The sequence below is a fragment of the Dama dama genome, chromosome 15 (genome assembly GCF_033118175.1).
Source record: "Dama dama isolate Ldn47 chromosome 15, ASM3311817v1, whole genome shotgun sequence".
Classification (NCBI taxonomy): Eukaryota; Metazoa; Chordata; class Mammalia; order Artiodactyla; family Cervidae; genus Dama; species Dama dama.
In genome coordinates, this window is record NC_083695.1 from 76,404,107 (window position 1) to 76,421,297 (window position 17,191).

General features: G+C 44.2%; 1 protein-coding gene across 3 annotated transcripts in view; it reads right to left on the reverse strand.

The window, feature by feature from the left end:
• XPNPEP1 (X-prolyl aminopeptidase 1) overlaps positions 1–16,541 on the reverse strand; it is a 51,472-nt gene extending 34,931 nt beyond the window's left edge. The window contains exons 1-3 of one of the 3 annotated variants that reach the window (XM_061162598.1): positions 16,403–16,541; positions 10,232–10,320; positions 4,849–4,973 (exon numbers count right to left, since the gene is read on the reverse strand). In XM_061162598.1, the coding sequence (XP_061018581.1) occupies positions 4,849–4,973; positions 10,232–10,320; positions 16,403–16,434 (246 nt within the window). In that variant the 5' untranslated portion in view covers positions 16,435–16,541. Of the gene's footprint in view, positions 1–4,848; positions 4,974–10,231; positions 10,321–16,306; positions 16,331–16,402 lie in introns of those variants that run through there. The other 2 variants (XM_061162599.1, XM_061162600.1) reach the window with 2 other exon arrangements.
• Positions 16,542–17,191: the final 650 nt, after the last annotated feature.

Consider the following 17,191-nt stretch of genomic DNA (forward strand, 5'->3'; position numbering starts at 1 on the left):
ATCCCATGGATGGAGGAGACTGGTAGGCTGCGGTCCATGGGGTCGCTAAGAGTCGGACACGACTGAGCGACTTCACTTTCACTTTTCACTTTCACACATTGGAGAAGGAAATGGCAACCCACCCCAGTGTTCTCGCCTGGAGAATCCGAGGGACGGAGGAGCCTGGTGTGCTGCCGTCTATGGGGTCGCACAGAGCTGGACACGACTGAAGCGACTTAGCAGCATAAAAACAGGAATGTAAATTATATCATTAATGATTTTTTATACTGATGATGTGATGAAATGACAATATTTTGAACATACTGGGGTAAAAAAAATTGTTTCACCGTTTCTTTTTACTTTTTTTCCACCATAAATATTAGAATTGTTAAACTACATACATGCCTCAGATATTTCTATTGGACTGACTGAGTTCTTCCCTATGACATTTACTAGTTGAACTTTGTGTTAGATTTGTGACAGGGGCTATCTACTCTGTAATCTCTTTAAGGGAACATTTCCTTTCATTCATCACTATAATAGTAATAATAGCAACAACAATAATAGCAACAAATATAAAGAGACTTATTAGGTGACAGATATGCTTTAAGCATTTATATCTGTTAACGCATTTAATCCTAGTAATAGCCCTAAGAGACAGGTATGTCACTATCCCTCTTTTGCTGATGGGGAAACTGAGACCCAGAGTGTTTAACTAACACTTAGGAATTTGAAGTAACTAACTTGAGATTAAGCAGATAGTTAAGTGACAAACCTGGCACCAGAACCCAGACAGTTTCTAGAGCCCATACACATACTAATACGCCAACTGCTGGCCCTCTACTTAGCCAGTACCCAATACTTAGTCCTGTTGTGGCAGTCAGGAAACATGCATCAGACAAACAAAGCACAACTTCTCCTGCCTGGCAAGGCCAATGGCTAGGCTACAGCAATAGAAGTGATAGTCAAAGATTACAAAAGAAAAATGGGGGGGCGGGTGTGGTGAAAGAGAAGAGGACAGCAAGAGTCCAAGAATATAAGTTTATGAGCCTAAACAGTAACTTCTGCAACGAAAGTGACAGCTAATATCAAGCAAGCTTAACTTTCTGTTTTCAGGATGTTGCTGGAAAACACATTTTTCCAGGATTAGAGATTCAGCTTTCTTATCCATGGAGGGGTCATCCAATTCTGAAATTCCAGACCCATTATAGGAGATGAAGCACTGAGCAGAAGCCTGGAACATCACCTGGGGCTTGGCCAGTGTCCCTGCCATTCCAAAGTTGAATAAAATTGCTCTGGGCCTATTTGTTGTTGTTCAGTCATTAAGTGGTGTCCAGCTCTTTGTGACGCTATGGACTGTAGCCTGCCAGGCTCCTCTGTCTGTAAACAGACAGATTTAATCTTCAGTTCAGTCGCTCAGTCGTGTCCAACTCTTTGCGACCCCATGAATCGCAGCACGCCAGGCCTCCCTGTCCATCGTAAACTCCCGGAGTTTACTTAAACTCATGCCCATTGAGTCGGTGATGCCATCCAGCCATCTCATCCTCTGTCGTCCCCTTCTCCTCCTACCCCCAATCCCTCCTAGCAACAGGGTCTTTTCCAATGAGTCAACTCTCCGCATGAGGTGGCCAAAGTATCGGAGTTTCAGCTTCAGCATCAGTCCTTCCAATGAACACCCAGGACTGATCTCCTTCAGGATGGACTGGTTGGATCTCCTTGCAGTCCAAGGGACTCTCAAGAGTCTTCTTCAACACCACAGTTCAAAAGCATCAATTTTTCGGCACTTAGCTTTCTTCATGGTCCAACTCTCACATCCATACATGACCACTGAAGAAACCATAGCCTTGACCAGACGGACCTTTGTTAGCAAAGTAATGTCTCTGCTTTTTAATATGCTATATTAAAACTATATTAAAACATAACTTTCCTTCCAAGGAGTAAGTGTCTTTTAATTTCATGGCTGTCGTCACCATCTGGAGTGATTTTGGAGGCCAAAAAAATTAAGTCTGACACTGTTTCCACTGTCTCCCCATCTATTTCCCATGAGGTGATGAGACCAGATGCCATGATCTTAGTTTTCTGAATGTTGAGCTTTAAGCCAACTTTTTCACTCTCCTCTTTCACTTTCATCAAGAGGTTTTTTAGTTCCTCTTCACTCTCTGCCATAAGTGTGGTGTCATCTGCATATCTGAGGTTATTGATATTTCTCCCGGCAATCTTAATTCCAGCTTGTGCTTCTTCCAGCCCAGCGTTTCTCATGATGTACTCTGCATATAAGTTAAATAAGCAGGGTGACAATATACAGCCTTGACGTACTCCTTTTCCTATTTGGAACCAGTCTGTTGTTCCATGTCCAGTTCTAACTGTTGCTTCCTGACCTGCATACAGGTTTCTCAAGAGGCAAGTCAGGTGGTTTGGTATTCCCATCTCCCTCAGAATTTTCCATAGTTTACTGTGATCCACACAGTCAAAGGCTTTGGCATAATCAATAAAGCAGAAATAGATGTTTTTCTGGAACTCTCTTGCTTTTTCGATGATCCAGCAGATACTGGCAATTTGATCTCTGGTTCCTCTGCCTTTTCTAAATCCAGCTTGAACATCTGGAAGTTCTCGGTTCACGTATTGCTGAAGCCTGGCTTGGAGAATTTTGAGCATTACTTTACTAGCGTGTGAGATGAGTGCAATTGTGCGGTAGTTTGAGCATTCTTTGGGATTGCCTTTCTTAGGGATTGGAATGAAAATGGACCTTTTCCAGTCCTGTGGCCACTGCTGAGTTTTCCAAATTTGCTGGCATATTGAGTGCAGCACTTTCACAGCATCATCTTTCAGGATCTGAAATGGCTCAACTGGAATTCCATCACCTCCACTAGCTTTGTTCATAGTGATGCTTTCTAAGGCCCACTTGACTTCACATTCCAGGATGTCTGTCTCTAGGTGAGTGATCACACCATTGTGATTATCTGGGTCATGAAGATCTTTTTTGTACAGTTCTTCTGTGTATTCTTGCTATCTCTTCTTACTTCAGGTAAAAGAAAACTGAAACTGAAATACCAACATTACAAAGTTTCCACACACTCTTAAGTGGAAAAAACCGTCAAAGGTTAAAGCAAGTAATACTCACAGGTCACATCTTTCCATACAATGAGGCCTCACCTTGAGGTGAAGTTTCATAAATAAAGCAGAACTATTAGGAGTTTGGCTGAGGCTCCATGACCACCTGTGAGACCCTTTGAAAGGAGAGACCCAATTTCAGACAACAGTGTGCAAGGCTGTGAGTGTTAATATTAAGTGGCAACTTGACTGGGTGAAGGGATTCCCAGATAGCAAGCTGGTAAAACATTATTTCTAGGTGTGTCTGTGAGGTTGTTTCTGGAAAAGATTAACATTTGAGTTGGCAGACCCAATAAAGATCACCCTCACCGATATACAGGGGCAGCATCTAATCCGTTGAGAGTCTGAATAGAACAAAAAGGTGCAGGAAGGGCAAATTCACTCTCTCCTGTTTGAAATGAGACATCTATCTTTTCTTACTCTCAGACTTCAGCATTCCTGGTTCTCAGGCCTTTGATGTGAAAACATCCCTGGTACCCTCTGCAAGCTGAAGAACCAGGAAAGCCAGAGGTGTAATTCCAGTTCAAACCAAAGCCTGAGAACCAACAGAGCTGATGTTGTGTGAGCCACCACTCATAATATCATAATATCTCTCTCTTTCTCTCTCTCTCTCCCCATATGCATGTGTTCGGTTCTATCTCTCTGGAGAAACTTACTGATGCAGGGACTTACAGAAGACCCTAAACCAACTGCTACATGATGTGCTCCACCATCCCGCCCAATATTGAGATAGGACAGTTACAGTTAAATCAGTCCAGGACAACTGCCTGATGCTTGAAAAGCAAGAGAATGAAAAACGCCACTGATAAATTCAGCAGAGAGTCCATGTGACCTGCAGCCCAAGTCCAAAGGCTGAACTCTGGGACAGACAGGAAGCAGGTGAGGGCCCATCAGAAGTACCCAGGCAGGGGAAGAAGAAAGGAGTTCCCTGGGGATAAGGCCAAGGTCTGTCCTTCTTAAATGGTGGGATGCCCGCCTCCTCTGCCACCTACATGCCTCAGGCCCAACTTGTGCTAGCTATGCTACCTACTCACGTTCAGCCCTCAGTCAAGACGAAAGATGAAACTCTGGTTCCTATGAAGTTAGTGAATCCTGTCCATCTAAACAACAGAGGCGAATGGAAGAATTCCATTACCAAACTCCCACCCTAAATCCCATGTCTCTATCTCCCCACTGTCTACTAAACTTAACATTAATGTACCCGGCCACCACGTCTTCCCACATCCTGTCCTGCCTGATCTTCTGTTTCCACACTTAACACCTGCTCTCCCACCTCCTCCTTCAACCTTTCAACCACTCTCACGTGCCAAATCCTCCTCTTCAGCAGCCTCTCCTCTTTACGCCTATTCTCCCCTCTCTCTCCCCTCTTCAAGGAGCAAGTTCGAACCCATTATTGTATAGAAACTGCTACTGAAGATCTACAGAAAAAGGAATTCCCTGGAATACTGAGTCCCCTACTCCACTCTGAGATGACTGGAAATTCCACAGATGTTTAAATCTGGAAAATGCTGAATATTTCATCTGCTTCTTAGAGTTACACAGTGCACCGTAGTATATCAAAGGCTCTGAGAAATCCTATAGTTAAGAAATTGTTCAAATGGACACAGTTCCCTGTGCCGAGCCCTAGAGGACACATTTAGATGTGGTTTAACAACTAGAATCCTAGGGTACAAACACACTGAGGGCGGAAAGGAGGAAAAGAAAGGAGGGGGAAGGAAGAGGAAAGAATCCCATCACCAGCCCATCTCCACTCAGTACCTGGTGGGCATCTCCCGACGGGATGATGTAGGCCTGGATTGGTTCTGTCACGTACTCCAAGTTCCTCATGGCTTGTCTCAGCTGCCGAAGCAGCTCTGAAGTTACCTTTGGAGCCATTCTGCTGTCTGCAACAATAAGAGAGTTTGTTCCAAAACCAGCCAGACTGTCCCACGTAACTCAATGACCAGCTGAATTCCAGAGAGGTACGTTGTATAAAAACTGATGATCTACACTGAAACACCATGATCCTCCAAAGTCCATAGTTTACACTGGAGTTCACTGTTGGTGCTGTACATTCTATGGGTCTTGACAAATGTATAATGACGTGTACCTATCATTATGATTTAAGAGTTTAATAGGTTTCATTGCTCTCAAATCCTCTCTGCTCAGTCGATTCATTCTTCCTTTCTCTCCTCCAATCCCTTGGTATGGCTAATCTTTTTACTGCCTTCATAGTTTTGCCATTTCCAGGAAGTCACATTGTTGTAATCATACAGTATAAAGCCTTTCAGATTGGCTTCTTTCACTTAGCAATGTGGATTTAAGGTTCCTCCATGTCTTTTCATAACTTAATAGTTCATCTCTTTTTATTGCTGACTATTATTCCATTGTCTGGATATACCACAGCTTATTAATATTTATCCATTCACAAACTGGAAGACATCTTGGTTATTATTCCCAAGTTTTGGCAATTTTGAATAAAGCTGCTATAAACATCCATGTTGCAGGTTTTTGTATGGACGTAAGTTTTCAATTCCTTTGGCTAATACCAAGGAGCATGACTGCTGGGTCATATGGTAAGAGTATATTTGGTTTCTAAAAACTACCAAATGTCTGCTAATGTGGCTGTACCATTTTGCACTGCCACCATTAATGAATTCAAGTTCCTGTTGGTCCACATCCTAGCCAGCATTGGGTGTTTTCAGACTTTGGGATTTTACCAACCAATTTTTCAAACAAACAAAAAATACTTGGCTTAACCAAAAACATCCGAATGCACCATGCTTTAAAATAATGGAGAGTTATATTGAGGCCATTGTACTACAGGTTATCTTTAAGAATTTCACCCTGGGGCTTCCCTGGTGGTCTAGTGGTTAAGAATCCACTTGCCGACGCAGGAGACATGAACTCGAGCCCTGGTTCCAGAGTCTCCCACAGGGTGCAGATCAGCTAAGCCTGTGTGCCACAACTATTGAGCTATTGCTCTAGTGCCTGGAAGCCACAACAACTGAGCCCATATGCTGCAACTACTGAAGCTCACGCACCCTAGAGCCGATGCTCTGCAACAAGAGAAACCACTGCTAGGAGAAGCCCATGCGCTGCAATGAAGAGTAGCTCCCTCTTGCTGTAGCTAGAGAAAGCCCAAGTGCAGCCCGGAAGACTCAGCACAGCCAAAAATAAAATAAAGAAATAAATCTTTTTTTAAAGTTTATACCCTGACTCATTGTAGCTTATAGTCTGCTAGGTATGGATCCTTTTTTTAATTTTGGTTCTTTTTCTTTAACAGTTTTATCTGGTGCTTCTCCATCACCACCACCACCTTGGGCTATAAAAGCCTCAGTCTTTATGGTTATCTCCAATAGATTCCCCTACAGGGTATGATACTAATCTTGGGACTCACTGGGAAAGTGCCCCATCTTATTCATAATCTGCAAGGGCAGCTTCAGTTACTGGGCTCAGGGCTCCCACTCAGAAGTTTCCAAAAGACAGAAGTCTCCAAAAGAGAGAGACACCAGAAACGGTCCTATTCGTGAATCAAACATGTCCATGATCCCTGCATTACAGCTGCTTCTGAATACTTTTCAGAGGGACATCCTTTCCTTTTGTCTGTCCTACTGAGCCTATAATTTCTTATGTACATGAAAAAGAGGGATCAGAAGTATCTAATGACCTAAATTTACATGTTAATACCTCCACTGGGTTCAAAATAAAGCCTATTGTGACTTCACAAGCTTGCCAGCATCTGAAAACTTTATTATGATGTCTTTCAGGATTTCAGAATAAATTTGTGTTTCCAAATCATATTTCTGAGCAATTTAATATGTTTAAAAGTCAAGCAAAAATGTAGACATCCTTTGGAGCAGTATTCCAACCTTGGTGGCACATGAGAGCTACCTAGGGAGTACAGCCTGAGCATCTGGAATTTTAAAAAGCAACTATATGATAGAAACCAGTGTATTTTCTTTTGAGATCATTAATTTCCTCTGTTCTTCCAAATAGAAGAAATTGACTTCTATTGACACATCCTGACTTAAGGATTTTGCTGGCACTGACTAGGTGTTTATTGTGCTGACTGTAGTACGGATCAATATTATCAGTTACTGACTTCATCAGTAAAGTCAACAGACCCAATGGCAAGCACAAAATCTTCAGTTACAAGTGGCACTAGTGGTAAAGAACCTGACTGCCAATGCAGGAAACATAAGAGACATGGGTTCAATCCCTGGGTCAAGAAGATCCCCTGGAGGAGGGATGGCAACCACTCCAGTGTTTATGCCTGGAGAATCCCATGGACAGAGGGGTCTGGCTACAGTCCACAGGGTCACAAAGGGTCAGACACAACTGACACGACTTAGCACAGCAAGCAAACACTGAAAACCATCAAAGGCGAGATGGAGCCGGTCAAGGGCATCTCTGCTTCCTGGTCGCCACAGCCTGCTTCCTCAGCACACACTCTGACCTTCATCACCATCTCTCGCCTCATCAATTACATTCCTCCTCTAGACTGGCCTCCCTCAGGATCACCAGCATCCTCAGTTTCACTCCACTACAGGGGCATCTTCACACTTTCCTCCACAATGCCACCTGCCACCCTCACCACTATTAACATCTCCCCTGAGCCCGCGTTCCTCATCCCTCATGCCCTTCACATTTGGTCAGTGTCCTCAGTCTGATGCAGACACGTCTTTGTCACCTATATGAGACTCAACAAAAAGATTCCCAATACCACAGCCAACAGATAGGATGGCTGTGACTGAGGCAACAAATGGGCTGTGGCCATGGAGGCAGCTATCATGGACATGGATACAATGAGAAACGGTGGCTGCAGTTCAACAGGCCTTTCAAGTGAGTGTAAGCAGGCCTTACAAGCTGCCCTAGTGAGCAGCTAGAGTTGAGGAGGAGACAAGGCAGGTACAATTACGACACCTGACCACTGAGGCGGCAGCAGCTGAAACGACAGTCACGATGGAGGAGATGAAAATCATGGCTGGTGATCCTCATAGGCTAGTTTTTATGAGGATTAAATGGACTACCATAAGGGAAGCATTTAGAAACAGCGCCTGGCACATAGTAAATGTTGTGTTTGCAATTACTAGAGTTAGATACACAATTAACTACAATAACTATGAAAGCAATGTGAGAAATGGTGAGAAATGGTGGATATATCGCTTCTCCTTAAGGCAGTTGCCGTGTCATCTTCATCCCTGAATCCATGTACCTATCCCAGCATCTCAAACATGCATAAGCTCACTTGAAGATGGCTGAATGAGTATCACAGCTCTGTGCCTATCTTTTCAGACTCAACAAAACAAGGATGAATCTTCTGTGAAAGAAAGCTAGCATCCTAGAAGATGCCATATTTTAGCATCTGCTCATTCCACATCCCATTACTTTTCAGAAACGTTAGAAGCAGCCAAGAGCTAATCAGGGTGTGCAGAGACGTGGAGAGCCAAGAACAACAAACCTAGTGCATGATGTAAAATTAGCCCATACATTGCCAGGTATTTTTAAATCATGCTCTAAAAAGAATGACTCATTTGAAAGTCTCTTGCATATGTGGGTCTGCTTTTAGAAATAAGTTCCTAAGCCTTCAACCTTTATCACAAACAAAAGACTTTTCACTGCTTGGAATTACATGAAGAGCACACCCTATTTACCTCACTGGGTGGCTAGAAGAATTTAACATGAGAGCCTGTGTGAAAGCACCATGAACAGCAACTGATACACTGTAGAAGCTTAAGAAATATGACTTCAATCTGAATCTGAAGCACCAGCTGGGATTCCTACATGTCTTGTTACCAGAATAGAAGGGGCTGGTTTACTCCAATTTCAGCATCTTAACATTTTCACAGATGCCAAGCTGCTCCTCCAGCACCCAGAGCTTTTAGAGTTTGTTGCTCTGTCCCACTGCTGAGCAAGCGCCAAGAGCTTTACATACACTAGTGGTTAATCCTCATAATAATCCCCGCCCAGGGAGGTTCGACTCTTCCCATTTTACAGATAAACAAACAGAAGTCAAATACTTGATGACCCAAGTCAAGTGGGTCATCAGGATGAGGACCCAGGGCCTATCCAATTACCAAGCCCATGCACTGATACATCATATTATCTAGAGAACATAACAGAGGCGGCTCTCTTAAAGCAATTCCAAAGACCAAAGGAGTCAAAACAAATGGGCTCCAGTTTCCAGCTGGAATTTACGACCTCGGACAACTGAAGCGCCCTGAACCTCTATTTCTTCATATGTAATAAAAAGAGAAATTCTCACCAAACTCTAAATCCAATGGTTCTATCACTTTTCCCTTTCCTACTTCCTCTTCTCTTCTTCCTCTTCCTCTCCTTCCTCCTAACATGGCCCAAAATGTCTTGGATACAGCTACATTTTTAAAGAAAAAGGACCTAAAATTGCATATAGTTACAGCATTGATCTTCCAAAGAGAGATCAGTTATGGTTTCTAATGTGCTTCATGGGATTGATCTTTTTCAGTCAACTAGAAGGAAACACTGTAGTCCTCCTGGGTAGTCCATAGAAAAGGGACAGGAAATACAGAAATATACCACTTTTTTTCGGAATTTGGGTTTCTGGCAACCCAACGAAATAACTAATCAGTTCTGGGAAGAGGATATGGTTACAGAAATTTTTCCCCAAAGGATTTTCCTGAATGCCTGTTCAATTTATAAAGCACAATAATACATTATAAACTTATTTCATAGTCTTAAGATGAAAACTGAAAGCCAATCTCTAAGGATGTCAATAAATTATATTAGAAATTAGAAAAATCAGACTAGAACTTTTTCAATAACAACCTATCTCTACCACTACCACCACCATCACCACCATGCCAAGAACAATGAATTCAAAAACCATCTCTTTACTTTCTACTGAAAAAAAGTAACATATATATATGCTATATACACGTGTATATATATATATACATATATATATATACACACACAAAATACACACATACACACAATAACCAACAACCCAGGAAGCCAAAGGACAAAATGGTTTTTAATTTCCAGACATACATCCCCTCATCTCTAGTCATGATCAATTATTAACCCCTTACCCTCCCTTCTCTCTCAACTTGGTGCTGAAGCTGAGGAATCTAAAATCCTTCCGAGATGTTCCGTCTAAAGTAAGAGGCAAAATTATTACCTGTTTCCACACCTGGGTCTCCTGAGTATGTCAACTCTTTAGGTTCAATTATTCTTAAATTTTTCAGCTGAAAATCCTGGTAGTTTGCCCTAAGAAAAAGAAAGAATAGGCTATTGCAGACTTTGACCTCAGTAAACGTGGCAAGGTTTAGTCAGAGAGGAACATCAACTTGACTTAGCAATCTTTCTTTATGAGACGGAAAAACTCTCACCCCAATATCAGTGATGAAATAAGTAAGTTTCAGATAAAACATCACCATGGCAGGTAAATCTCAATCTCAGTCTCTAATTCATGAATTTTCTTCCACTATAAGCAGATCCTAAATTCATACAGAAATGCAAAGAATCTGAAATAACCAAATCATGAAAAAGAACAAAGTTGAAGGATTCAACCCTTCCTGATTTCAAAATTAATAAAACTACAGTAATCAAGACAGTGTGGTACTAGCATAAAGATAGACTTATATATCAGTGAGGGCTTCCCTGGTGGCTCAGTGGTAAAGAATCTGCCTGCCAATATAGGAGACATGGGTTCAGTCACTGGGTCAGGAAGATCCCCTGGAGAAGGAAATAGTAACCCACCACAGTATTCTTGCCTGGGAAATCCCATGGACAGAGGAACCTGGCCGGTTATAGTCCATGGGGTCACAAACGAGTTGGACACAACTTAGCGACTAAACAACAATAACCAGATCTACCTCCTAAGAAATCTGTATGCGTGTCAAGAAGCAACAATTCGAACGAGACATGAAACAATGAACAAAATTGGGAAAGGAGTATGTCAAGGCTGTATACTGTAACCCTGTTTATTTAACTTTCATGTAGAATACATCATAGGAAATGCTGGGCTAGATGAATCAAGAGTGCCGGGAGAAATATCAACAACTTCAGATATGTAGATGATACCACCCTAATGGTAGAAAGCAGAGAAGAACTAAAGAGCCTCTTGATGAGGGTAAAAGAGAAGAGTGAAAAAATTCAACATTCAAAAAACGAAGATCATGGCATCTGGTCTCACTGTTTCATAGCAAATAGATTGGGGGCGGGGGGGATAGAAACAGTGGCCGACTTTATGTTCTTGGGCTCCAAAATCACTGCTGATGGTGACTGTAGCCACAAAATTAAAAGATGCTTGCTCCTTGGAAGAAAAGCTATGACAAACCTAGACAGTGTATTAAAAAGCAGAGACATCACTTTGCCGACAAAGGTTCATATAGTCAAAGCTATGGTTTCTCCAGTAGTCATGTAGGGATGTGAGAGCTGGACCATAAAGAAGGTGAATGCCAAAGAGTTGATGTTTCTGAACTGTGGTGCTGGAGAAGACTCTTGAGAGTCAGAGTCCCTTGGACTGCAAGGAGATCAAACCAGTCAATATTAAAGGAAATCAGTCCTGAATATCCATTGGAAGGACTGATGCTGAAGCTGAAGATCCAATACTTTGGCCACCTGATGCAAACAGCTGACTCGTTGGAAAAGACCCTGATGCTGGGAAAGATTGAGGGGAAGAAGAGAAGGCGGCAACAGAGAATGAGATGATTGGAAGGTATCACCAACTCAATGGACATGAGTTTGAGCAAACTCTGGGAGATGGTGAAGGACAGGGAAGCCTGGCACGCTGCACCCCATGGGGTCACAAAGAGTCGGACATGACTTAGCAACTGAACAACAACAACAACATCTAATGGAGAAAAATATAGTCTCTTCAACAAATGATGATGGGACAAATGGATATCCACATGTAAAAGAAGGAAGTTGAACTTCCACCTTCACACCATATACAAAAATTAACTCAAAATGGATCACAGACATAAATGTTTTCTTAGAAGAAAACACAGACATAAATCTGCCTGACTCTGAATTAGGCAATGATTTCTTAGATATGACATCAAAAACATATGCAGCAAAAGAAAAACAGACAGGACTTCATTAAAGACTTTAATGCTTCAAAGGATACCATGAAGAAAGTGAAAAGACAACCCATAAAATAAAATATTTGCAACTTAAATATATGATAAGATTCTGGTATCCAGAGTATATAAAGAACTACTATAGGGACTTGCCTGGTTGTCCAGTGGTTAAGCAACCACTTGCCAATACAGGGCACATGGGTTCAGTCCCTGATCTGGGAAGATCCCACAAGCCATGGGGCAACTAACCCCATGAGCTGCAACTACTAAAGCCCACATGCCCTTGAGCCTGAAATGAGAAGCCCCTGAAACGAGAAGCCCATACATTGCAACTAGAAAGTAGCCTCTGCTCACCACAACTAGAGAAGGCTGCACCCAGCAACAAAGACCCAGCACAGCCAAAAATACATAAGACATTTTTTTAAAAGGACTATTACAACTCAACAATAAAAAAAAAAAAATATTACAAGTTTTAAATGGTCAAAGGTTCCAAATAGACATTTCTCCTAAGAAGATATACAAGTGGCCAGTAATCAACATGAAAAGGTTTTCAGCATCATTATTCATAAGGGAAATGCAAATGAAAACCACAACGAGATACCGCTTCACACCCACTAGGAAGATTATAATTTAAAAAAAAAAAAAAAAAGACAGTAACAAGTATGGGCAAAGATGTGGAAAAATTGGAACAACCAGAAAATCACTGGTGGGAATGTAAAATAGTACAGTAGCTTTGGAAAACAGTCCAGCATTCCTCAAAAGATTAAATACAGTCTTAGCCTATGACCCAGCAATTTCACTCCTAGGTACATAATGGAAACTGAAAACACAAGTCCACATGAAAACTTGCACACAAAGTTCACAGAAGCATTATTCATGATATTCTAAAGGTAGAAACAACCCATACATCCATCAATTGATGGATAAATAAAAGCGGTCTAAGCATACAATGGACTATTATTTGGCAATAAAAAGGAATAATTACTGATATATGCTACAACCTAGTAAAGCTGGGAAACATTTTATGCTAAGTGAAAAAAGCCAAAGACGACCATATATTGTGTAATTTCATATGCAGTGTCCAAAAGAAACAAATCCATAGAGAGAGAGTAGGCAGTGGTTGCTTAGACCTAGGGTGGAGCTGGAAATAAGGACTGACTGCACTGGGTACAGGGCTTCTTCCAGGGAGGATTAAAATTTCCTGAAAACTGATCATGGTAATGGTTGTACAACTCTGGGAATATTCTCAAAACCAATGAGTTGTACTTTTTAATAGGTAAATTGTGTGGTACATGAATTATATCTCAATAAAGTTGTTATAATATTTTACAAAGTAAAAAAAACCTCTTTTCCTTGGACAGGAAACAAGTCACATTCTCACCTGGTTTCCCTTGACTTCATATACACATTTAAAAGATGGTGAGCCAAGGAAGTCAATTTCTCTACCTACTCAAGTTTAACTGGTGCCAGTGACTGGTTCACAGACAGGACAAGAGCGCTGGAGGGAAACTATTCAAAAGCAGCCCTATTCATTCACTTTACAAGAGAAGAAACAACTCGCCACAGGCCATAAACATTAGGAGCTGCAAAGACAAGACCAGAAATCAGTCTGACAGGTGATGTTCCCAGAGAACTTGAGTTCAAGCACTCTATGTCCGCATCACCAACTCCATCTTCCTGTAAGGATCAAAGGAGCCACAAAGCAGCTACACATTAAAACAATCATGCTCCTGTCATATCCCGGTCTCTGCAGAGTCCGAGATCCATCCACCCTTCACTTGCTTGGACAGACACATTCTCCGGCTCTCAGAACAAGGTTATCATTAAATGTTAGAGCTAGAATATACCTGAGGGATGATCCAACTCAGCTCCCACCTCTAGAAAGAAACTGAGAGACAGAGATCAACAAATTGCTCAAGGCCTCAGAGCTATTTGATGACACAGCTAGTCTAGAACTGAAGTCTAAGCCTCCCAAGTTTCACTTCAGTGCTCTTCTCCTGACCAGGACTTCTTCAGCCTGTGGCTGTTGTTGTTTAGTCACTATCGTGTGTCTGACTCTTGCAAGCCCATGGACTGCTGCCTGCCAGGGTCCTCTGTTCATGGGATTTCCCGGACAAGAATACTGGAGTGGGTTGCCATTTCCACCCAGGGATCGAACCCATGTCTCCTGTTGGGCAGGAGATTCTTTACCACTGAGCCACCTGAGAAGCCTCTTCTCCAGCCAACACCTTCTAGATGTCATGATGCGCCATGAGATGAGTAAGAGGAAAGAAGCATGCAGAGAACTTCCTATTGAATCTATTTATAAGATGGTTATGGCACATTTTTCTCCCTCTCTCTTTTTAAAGAAATCCCAACAGTGTTATTACCCTCCCCATGCCCCCAGTCCATGATGAGAATCACACATGTATATCACTCAGGATGGGGCAAATCAAGGACCAAGATGCTCAGTCATGCCCTGTAAGGTGAGACAAGAGTAGAACAGAACAGGTTCTAGGGTGAAGAAGTGGGCAATGTTATTTTTGCCTACCCAGGATCCAACCCTCCTCCTTTTGATCAGAGCACCTTGGTTTTCCTTCTGAAAATGTCTCTTCTCCACTTTCAGCCCACAGAGTCGGAATGAGTCTCACCTGTTCACCTACCAAGTTCTGGGACCCAGGCCTGCTCAATACATCCTTCCAAACCAGCGATGGACATAGGATCAATCCATCCTTCCAAACCAGCGATGGACATAGGACCAAATCAGTCCAGTGAGGATCAGATTTGGAATTTCTGCTCCAACCATTAGGTAAAAAGACCCTATTTCTGCTGGGGCTGTCAGACCACAACTGTCACAACCTGCCAAAGGAGAAAGTCTGCCTGACAACACTAAAGAAATCAGAGCCAAGAAGTGCAAGAGAGAAACCAAGTTTGAAGCTGGTGTGGTCACCTGGACTCAGCTGCACTAGAAGCTGGTTCAACCCCTTAACTAAGTCAATTTGAGTTTAGTTTCCATCATCTAAACCGAGTCATGTTTACAATAATAGCACTCAAATTCTGCCATTAGGGGAAGTACTTGGGGCAAATGGCCCCCCTTCTCTCAGCTTTCAGTGGTAAGAAAGGCTCTCTCAGTTGATGCCTAAAGACCCTTCTACCCCTAAAATGTTGTGAGTCTATGAAGCCAGCAAAGACCAACTTGGTCCTCAAAGGCTACTTCTTAGCCTAGGGACCTAACTCAGGATCCACTCATCTGACCCCACCTCCAGCACCTAACACACAGGCAGCTCCTTCCCCGTGCAGGTTAGCCACACATCAGACACCCTTTCACAGGGTGGGCAGGTTCTCTACTCATCCCTAACATGCTGTGGCAAGGCCAAGTTCAACTCAAGGTCGGCTTGGGATTTGTCCACTCACAAACACCAGCACAAACCTTGGTCTGTGTTCAGCAAGTGAGTCTGCCCAGGCTGCGAAGCTTATTCATTCAAGTTTCAGCTGATTAGAGGATGGCTGACCTCGTGTGGATTGCCAGGGTGCTTGGCTTCTGACCTTTGTGACCCTCAAGGTATCTCTCAGCCTCCTCCCATTTTGTTAGCTGCTCTGATAAGTATTCCCTGGGTATGGGGGAAGCACAGGCTGCAACCTGTTAATGTGAGACCAGAGGATTATCCTTCTCACCTCCCTGAATCCAGGGAGAACTCGGGGCAGGTTACTGGTGGGACTTTCCTGGAGATTATGCCCAAGTATTATTCCCTAGCCTCTGAAAACACTTGGTGGGGAAGGGCCCTATCCTTGTGGTGGTGACAGATCAGTAAGGCGAATTGCAGGTGTCATACTGTCAGGGTTGTAATTTGAGGATTACATTCCCAGGGTAGAAGAGCGAGGGCAGGGGCTCGCCCGCCTCCCCGAACCCCAAGAAGAGTCGGTAGGGGTCAACTTCCTGCCAGAGCGGGGCCTTCTCACCCGACCCGGGAAGGGGCGGCGATGGCCACCGCCCCCTCGGGCCGATAGCCGCAGCTCGGCACACACACACGTCCGGGGACCCGGCTCGGGCTGCCTGGGGGTGCCGCGACCGCTGAAAACCAACCGGAACTTGCCCGGCTGCATGGTTCCCTCCCCCGTGGCCTCGTTCTGGGGGCTCCAGCCAGCCCCTGCCGGCGCCCGACTGCGGTGGGCCGCCCGCAGCTCCTCACCCGCTCGTCCCTGTCCTCCCGGGTGCAACACGCGTAGCCCAGGCCCGGGGGGCCGCGCGCTGCCCGGACGCCGGATCCCCGGCAGAGCGCCCTCACCTTACTCGCGGTGCCTTTCTGGAGGCTGCCATTCGGCGGTGACGTGCAAGGGCCCACGTCAGTGGAGCGCAGACCAGCTGATCGCCGGCGGACCTGCAGGAGCTAAGAAGGCCGGCGCGCGCGCCCGGCCCGGCACGCCCCGCCCTGCGGCGGGCGCCCGCGCCGCGGCCCCGCCTACCCCAGGCCCCGCCCACTCCCCCGCCGGACCGCCCACTCCCCCGCCGGACCGCCCACCCCGCTGAACCCATCTGCGTTCCCATCTCAATCCCCGGGCTTCTTTCCTCGCGGCTAGTGACGGAATGGAGGCCGTGCCTTGGCGTGTGGTTTCAGTTCATTTTTCTCGCCATTCCCCAAAGAGGAAAAAGAAGGGCTTTGTCGGCCGAAGGGGCTGCAGCGACGCAATGAGCTGCCCTTCAGGGATGTTCTAGCTTTTAGGAGGAGGACGTACCCAGTTCTGAAAGTGCCTCAACACGATCTCACTTCCTTCCTGAAGCGTAAGCATATTCCCAAAGTCAATTATACAGGCAAAAGCCAGCTGCTCACTCCACTTGGATAGCTAATAGGCATCTCAAACTTATGTCCGAACGGCACTCCTGGCCCAACGCACCAAAACAGAACCGTGCTCCCCGAGTCAGTGGATAAATCTTGGAGGCATCCTTGCCTCCGCTTTCACACCCTACATCCAGTCTGTCAGAAAATCGTGTTGGTCCTGTCTTCAATACAGATCCGTCATCCAACCTCTTCTCACTACCCCGACCTGTCCCCGCTCCTATGTCACTACCTTCTCAC